We start from the raw sequence: 7,781 nt of genomic DNA on the forward strand, positions 1-7,781 counted from the left end.
GATAACAATCACATAAATTAAAAAACAATGCTTTGTGATAGTATTAGACAAGCCAAGTACTTTGAGCAAATTGTAATTACAAATTTGTTTATTAATGTACATAATTATAAGTTGGAAGAAGTAATAATTAATGATCATGACCTATAAGATCCTTGTTTGAGTGCATGCCTATGTTGTTGAATGACCAAAACTGAGCCATTAATGTTGAAGTCCGAAGAAGCCAAGAGGTCTCCAACGGTGCCAAGCTCAGGACACTCCTCCCAGTCACAAATACCGGTTGTCAGCGGTGAGTGTCCTCGCCCACCTTTCCCTACTATGAACAAAGAGTACAAATCCCCAATGTCTCTAAGAGCTGCCACCGTCTCTGCTGCATTGTTCACATACTTCTCCACATATGCAACTTGGCCCGATGACACGTCCCTGATCAATATATACCGATCAGTCGCATATAAATCAAAAAATATTTTTATTTAAAGATATTTATATCACACATTATTCACTTGACATAATTTATTTTAAAATATAAATTTTAAAATTTGAATCTTACATATCAAATCATGTCATGTGAATAGCGTGTAATTTAAAAACTTCTAAATAGCACTACTCTTTAAAACGATTTTTTATTTAGATAATTGGCCTATAAAATTATGTATAATGTACGACATTAACCGATGTGATTGCGGATGAAAAATTCAAGATAAAAGAGTAATATTACGCTATAGTTATAAAGAAATTTAGCAAACATAAACCCACAAATGTCTAGATCATATCGATAGGAAACTAATCAAATTAACGTTAAATGGTTAATGGTACCTATTATAGAAGTCGGACAAGAAGACATTGTCAACTTCATTAGTGCCATTCCCGTTCTCTAGTCTTGACAATGCCCTTAACACTCCATCAACCCCATCTGATGCTGCATTAGACCCATCCGCTGCATTATCCTTCTGGGAATTGTATACACTTGGGGATGATATTGATGACGACGAAGCTGGCAGGAACCTAATGACAGTCAAGTTTATCCGAGGATGAGCAGCGATGCGTCTACTCCATGCAACAGCCTCACGATCGTCTGGACCGCAAAAGAACAGAGTCGCAACATGCTGCACAGTTTCAGACCCAAGCAGTTGCGAAAACCCAGGAACCCCGTCAATGCCTCGGCTCACAATAACACCAACAGAGCATGGAGCATGGCGAAGAATCTTCTGGTTTGTTGTCCGAACACCCTCTTTCCCACTGTCCATTTTCCCATCAATTCTTTGGTGCTTGTGGAAAGGGAGAAGAATAATCGACACCCGCAAGTCCTCGGCGATGTTACAGACATCCTCGTACAAACTTGTGAAGGATGACACGGCTTTACATAGGTGGATCAAGATTCTTGTCTCTGCTGTAAACGCATCCATGGCGTCATGGATTCCCAGAACATCATTTCCGCCATAGTCTTCGTCGTCGCTAAGTTCATGATCTTCAAGTTCATGATAAGATACATTGGTCCTGCGTTTTTGTACGAGTTCTATTAGGTGCATTAAATAAGGGTTTGTTGGTGCTTTCTGAGAGCCGCTTAGTGCTGATATGAGTGAGAGAATGGCTGGCATATGACGAGGTCCATACACACATGCGAGCAAACTAAGCTCTTCATCTGCACTATGTATTATTTCAAGGGCTGTCCGCTTATTTCCAAAAGATCTTTCGTCTTTTCTCAGCAGGAAAGCTACAATCGGGCCTGAGATTATTGTGTTGACGACTATTGATATCAGCAAAAGATTATAAGCTTTTGGACTCCACAACTGAAACGGTAGCAAAATCGTATCCAAATTAGACTTTCTTGTCATGGTACTTTAAAAAATTATAAGCTATGTATAACATGACCCCTTGCAGCTGCCATGACATGAGCTGATTTATAAGAGATGGTGCTTTTCAGGCACACCCCTCCACATAGATAGCATGACCAGAGCTTATTTTCCACATAAATTTTTTTTAAAAAAATTTTGAATCTGACATGTCAACCGCTAGAAGGGTTCATTTTTTACACCGGTGTGTATAACAATGAAGAAAAACTTACAATGAGGGTCTTTGAAGAGGAGCCAATGAACAGAAGATCAGCATGGCCTTTCAGGTTCAGCAAAAAACCAAGGAGAAAAGCCTCCTTCAGTGGAATTTGTAGGTACTGGCACGCAGCAAGAGTGCCAGTAATCTTGCTGGCAACGCTCAACAACACCATGACAACAACAATAAGCACATTATTCCAGCTATTCAGAAAGCTCGCATTAACTCGGAACCCAATGTAGCCAAAGTAAATAGGAAGTATGAAGTTGTGAACAGAATAGGTAAGCTTGTGCACCAAAGTCCTTGCTGTTTTACCTTCCTTGGGGAACAACAGGCCGATGAGAAAACAATTCATTAGGCTATTATAATTAGCCCATTCAAAAAACATTGAGCTCCCCACAAGAAGTGACAAGATGAAAAAAAACTCAGGATTTTTCAAGTACTTTTGGTTCTGATTCCGTTTGTTGAACCAATTAGCCAAGTACTTGTTTATAATCACGACTGAGAAACTAAGGAAAATGCAATAGGAACCATATTTCAGGACTTTCCCAGAATTAAAAGCGACAATGAAATTGAAAATTAGAAGGCAAGACATTTCATTTACGAGTGAAGAAACTATTGCCATCCGACCAATGTCCGAGGTATCAAACTTCAACTCCGCCGCCAAACGAATCACAACCGGAGAGGCTGTGTAGGCTAAGATTAACATGATGATGAAAACGAAAGTGAACTTGAAATCACGCTCTTGTAACTGGCGATAAAGGAAGAAGGAGCCTCCCAGTCCAGAGATAAAGCCGAATACGACACCACCGTATGCGAGAGCGCTCACCGCACGTAAGTTGCGTTTTATGTAAGGAATGTCTGTTTCTAGCCCGATCAGGAACATGAATATGATACGGCAAAATAGACCAAAAATTTCATAGAAATCAGCAGAAATACTTTGGAAAAAAAATTCTCTCACTTTTGGAATATTTGATAGCCCTGAGGGACCCAGCACCAATCCAGCCTACAATGAAGAACAACCAAGGTGGTACTGTTAGTTGTGACATATATACATGCATGTTTTGGAACCTAAAAAACAAATCAAATAGAAACTGCTGCAAATTCAGAATATGTTTCTGTGTGTTTGAATGATGAAACGCTAGCTTACAAAGATTTGAGCAATGGGCCCAGGTTGACCAAAGGCCTTGAGCACGAGGTGGAAGAAGTGGGAGATGACAAGAATTCCAGACACTTGCATGGCCATTGAGGTAAGAGGATTGAAGAAATCCTCTTGACAAACCATGCGGTGGGTGGCGTCCATTTTCTTAATCTGTCTGCAAGGGAACGAAGAATCGATCGAGGAAGACAAGAAAGAGGGTAAATTGATCACATGCAATTTCGGATTGTCATGATGGTTTAGATCCCCTTTTCACTAATGGATCAATGGGATCCGCAAAAATTCAACGTCTTTTTTTACTTTTTCTCGTCTTTGTCATCAACTTTGGCATCCTCGCATGATAAATAACAAACATTTTTTGGGGTGTCCTAGATGGAAAGAGATCTGCGAACCGCAGTAATGGTAGGATTGAAAAGACTGATCATCAATGTATGAGGATTAATTAAGGAACTGATGTTCAGAGGGAATTTAGGCACCTGAGATCGATTCGTATCGGCCCCTTGATATGGTGATGTATGGGGTTGGGAAAGATGATGAGAATTAATGGGTGCTACGTGAAGAGAGGGATGGGAAGAAGCATGGAAAGAAAAAAAAAAATGAATCTTTGCTCTGTGCGTAATCTTCTCCAAGTCTTAAGCGTTGATAGATTAATTCGTAATCGAGAGGAAGAAAAAGAGAAGAGTATGAACGTCGAGTGTATGAACGAATTATTTGTTTGTGAGAATGAAGAGAACAGAAAGTGGAGTTGTCTTCCTCAAGGGAATGGCCACACAAAGTTGTCTTTTCCAAGAATAGATGTAGTGGAATTTCTTTCTCACTTTTTCAAGGAAAAAGCTAATTTGTCCACTAAATGTGACCAATCAACTTGATTACTTGGCAAATTTTTTTTTAATGATTAAAGAATTGATTTTAAATATATTGATATATATATATATTTTTAAATATGAATAAAATATTTAAAAAATATGAATAAAATAATAATAAAATAAATTACAAAATGCAATTATCTTCATGACTCATGTTTTTAAGATTATTTATATAAAATATTTTTTTTTTTAAATTGCATTCAATGCATGTATGGATTTTGCCTTTTCCTTACTAAGAGCATTGTCATATTTTAGATATTGAATTTATGAAATGAACATATGATAATGAAATTTTTTGAACTCATAATCAATTTGAAAACTTTTTAAGAAAGTTAAAATCAAGTCAATAGATGGAGAACCTAAACTCGATGAGAACCAACATATCCTTGCATAGACTCCCTTTAAGTCATTCTCATAATAAACTCAATTATTCTAAACTAATAAAATAAGTCATTTAAATGAATTAAACAAGTTGAAAACCTTTAAGTGCTCAAAGCCTTTAAGTTATGTTGTTGTCCTCTTCCATAGCTTATCAAATGAATCAAAACTGGATATTCATCCTTCAAGCCCATCTTGAATGTTGGGCTCTTGTTAAACTCGTCTCAAATGGATTACATCAATCATTACATTACCTCCTTAATTTTCTTGATTGTTGACGTTGTAATTAGTCCATTTAAAACTTGCAAATGATCTCTAAGATTAGGTTCATGTTAGTGCCCATCAATTTATCATTAAGATAAACTCTCATGTTATATTATTAAGTGCATCTGCAAAGATGTATTGGCACTATTTATAACTATAGACATATTTACATATGTATAAATCTAATATAACCAATTTAATAATCAAATTATGCAAATATATATTTACATTTACATATACATAAACCAATATCAATGCTCTCGTAATGCAATTCTTCCACCCCAAACGGCCCAACATCCAACCTCTCCGTCAAGTAATCTTTCTCATTCCTCATTTTCGTTTTCCTTTTCTATTTTGTTTATTTTATTTTGACCTTGAACGAAGTCTATGACTCTGTATTTAGAAAATCTAATTAGTTGTTAATGTGCAACTCGAACGAGACCCAACCCTTTATATCCGTCCGCCCAAAGGTGAGTTGGGCAAAGAGACTACAAACTGAAACAGCACTACTATTTTTAAAATTAACGGATTTTGACGTTATACATTATATTATAAAGTTATTTTTATTATAAAATAGAACTATTATTTTTTATAAAAACTTATCAATTTATATAAAAACTTATCAATTTATAGATTTATTGGGGGAGATTAGGTGTGATGAACATTCTTCCGAGGTAAATACTAAATACACTGCATCTCTACCATTGATGTGTCGTGCAGCCTCTACCTTAGGAGGCATCATCCTCTTAATCAAAGTCTAAGGACTTGTTTGGAGTTGTGTTTTAAAAATACTAAATACGCTCACGTTGGAGGCGAAGCTGTTTGTCACTTTCTTTTAAATTTGGAAAGAACTGCTCTGCTAATTTTAATAGTTCGATTTCAGAAACAAATTACAGTCATCGCTCCCTGCTCGTTCGCCTCTCTTCCTTCCTGATTTCATCGTTTGTTTCAAGAAAGCGACGATGATAATTTGTCCAAACTTACTTTCCTCCACTTCTTCGAACGCTTCCTTTATCTTCTTTTCTTTTCTTTTCTTTTTCACTGGTGTTTCCTTAAAGTCCTTCGCCAAATTCCCCAAGCCCTCTTTTTCCGACCAACCAAGAAACTCTCCCTACTCTCACTCTTTCACTATAAGAACTGAGTTTCCCCATAAAGGCACCAAATGAGGTTAAAAAAAAAAAACAGAATCATCATCATCATCTTCTACCTTTTATTAATCAATTCCCAATTATTCATACCACGTAAATAACTCATATGAAACATGGTAATGGAGGTCGCAACGAATCCAACAAATCTAAATCCTCAGCAAATGACATACGCAAATCACCAAACTTAAAAACCGAAAGATGAAAAGAATCAAACGAGAAACGAAACTGAAGGGAGGCTACCGACCCGACCAAGTGAGGAGAAGTTTGGTATATATTTCTTCTCACAACATCTTTCATTCAAAATGGCTGATGCTTTTGCTTTACTAGATATTTAAATACATCAAAAGAGGAAAATAGCAACTCCCAAAGAGATATCTCAGTAACATTCACAGTATCAACATAAACAAAATTCCTCAAAATGCTTCTTCTTCGTCTCTCAAAAACCCATTTTTTTTCTCCCTGTAAAGCATTTAGACATATTTTTTCTATTCATTTCTTTTATGTATATATAAATATATTTAAGCGGCAGCTATAGTGCTTGTTCGGAAAGGGTAGTCCTGGGTTTCGTTAGGGGAGGTGGATTCTCTCTGCTGCTTTTTCCTCAAAGCCTTCATAGAAGAGGAGAGATTCTGATTATTCTCATTGGCTTCATCTAATTCTATTTGCTCTTGTCTGCAGTCTTCACTACAGAATGGTGTGTCCCCTCTGCATATGGTTAACCCAAAATTCCCATTATTCAGATGAACATCATTTGTGGGAGAAATTTAAAAAAAAAAAATATACAACACTAAACTATTATCGAAACGAGAATATAGTAAGAAAAGTTATGAACTTGACAGCTTTTCAGGGCGGTTGAATAAGAAATTTGGAGAATTTCCATTCTTAATTTTCATATTTGCCAAGAGGTAGCTTCTTTTCCACCAAATAAGGACTACTAAGACAACATTTTCAACAAAGCACGCACTTTTTTTTAAGAAAAATGGTTAATGGTTATACAACTCAACAGAGCAGAGTGCAAAAGGTAAGTGGCTAACCTGTACATGAAGATGTCTTTGTTATTCCCAAGTGGTTTCTTGCAGAGAAAACAGGCTTCCAAGAAATGGGGCCGGTGCTCTTCGAGTCTTGCACCATAGAACCTCCCAGATCTCGGAGACAAAACCGAAGCACTTCTGAAACTACTCCTCGTATTACCATTACAAGGAGCACTGTAACACAACCTAGACAAGAAAGGTTGTCTGTGGTGCTGGGTTCCAGAGAAGCCAGCTTCCATGTCTGCCAAAGAGGCCAACCCATCATCTCCCTCGACGAAACATGGCCTTCTCGTAGAAATAGCAGAGTCCATGAGACTAACAAATGTATTATGTCCTCAAATGTATATCTGAGATGAACGAATTGCAGAGAGAGAGAGAGAGAGAGAGAGTAATGCGAATTGCGGAAGGGAAAATGGGATGTGACGACATATAAAGAAGTTGGGAGAAGAGAGGGAGAGAGCAATAAACAACGGCAGGTTTCAGGAATCCGTACAAGTGAATCCATTGGCTCAAAATACCTGCATCTCAAAGTACCCACCAACCTGCCCAAATTATCACTGTTTTTCTCCAGTATTTACAATAATGGCATATACGAAAGGTTCATGGAGTGGCAGTTCCGTGATTTTCTTAAGCAAGTGAGGGTGAAAGAAAAGATATTTCTTTGTGGAAAGGGCCCCAAAGATGTTGCAAGCCGGGTCCCCACTCGCGGCCCAACCTCACATGATCTCACTCACCTGCTTCTTTACGTTGTAACGTCAAGATTTTACTCTGGGAAGTGCGGGGAAAGGAAATTAAAGCCTAACGAACACGCTCGTACTGTGCGCGTTAACGTAACGTTCACACTGCCCGCCCACGGTCGTAAGATTCTGCCTCAACTTGCTCGGCAAGT

General features: G+C 37.6%; 2 protein-coding genes across 2 annotated transcripts; both read right to left on the reverse strand.

Moving 5' to 3' along the window:
• LOC109002568 (cation/H(+) antiporter 2-like) lies at positions 1-3,894 on the reverse strand. The gene is made up of 4 exons (XM_018980365.2): positions 3,197-3,894; positions 2,063-3,052; positions 814-1,787; positions 1-420 (listed from the first exon to the last, which is right to left on the reverse strand). Exons 1-4 carry the CDS (start codon positions 3,347-3,349, stop codon positions 135-137), a joined length of 2,403 nt encoding a protein of 800 aa, XP_018835910.1. The 5' UTR covers positions 3,350-3,894; the 3' UTR covers positions 1-134.
• A 2,220-nt stretch (positions 3,895-6,114) lies between these two features.
• LOC109002571 (FCS-Like Zinc finger 2-like) lies at positions 6,115-7,407 on the reverse strand. Its single transcript, XM_018980367.2, has 2 exons — positions 6,896-7,407; positions 6,115-6,566 (listed from the first exon to the last, which is right to left on the reverse strand). The coding sequence occupies exons 1-2, from the start codon at positions 7,201-7,203 to the stop codon at positions 6,380-6,382; spliced, it is 495 nt and encodes a 164-aa protein (XP_018835912.2). The 5' UTR covers positions 7,204-7,407; the 3' UTR covers positions 6,115-6,379.
• Between the last annotated feature and the right edge of the window lie 374 nt (positions 7,408-7,781).

Source organism: Juglans regia, chromosome 9, assembly GCF_001411555.2.
Source record: "Juglans regia cultivar Chandler chromosome 9, Walnut 2.0, whole genome shotgun sequence".
Classification (NCBI taxonomy): Eukaryota; Viridiplantae; Streptophyta; class Magnoliopsida; order Fagales; family Juglandaceae; genus Juglans; species Juglans regia.

Bases quoted from the DNA above. Each gene is read 5' to 3' on its own strand.
- LOC109002568 (XM_018980365.2), bottom strand. From the start codon at position 3,349: ATGGACGCCACCCACCGCATGGTTTGTCAAGAGGATTTCTTCAATCCT. The intron at 3,053-3,196 runs GTAAGCTAGCGT...TCTTCATTGTAG, and splicing joins GGCCCATTGCTCAAATCTTT to GCTGGATTGGTGCTGGGTCC. The intron at 1,788-2,062 runs GTAAGTTTTTCT...CTACCGTTTCAG, and splicing joins CCTCTTCAAAGACCCTCATT to TTGTGGAGTCCAAAAGCTTA.
- LOC109002571 (XM_018980367.2), bottom strand. From the start codon at position 7,203: ATGGACTCTGCTATTTCTACGAGAAGGCCATGTTTCGTCGAGGGAGAT. The intron at 6,567-6,895 runs GTTAGCCACTTA...AACCATATGCAG, and splicing joins AAAGACATCTTCATGTACAG to AGGGGACACACCATTCTGTA.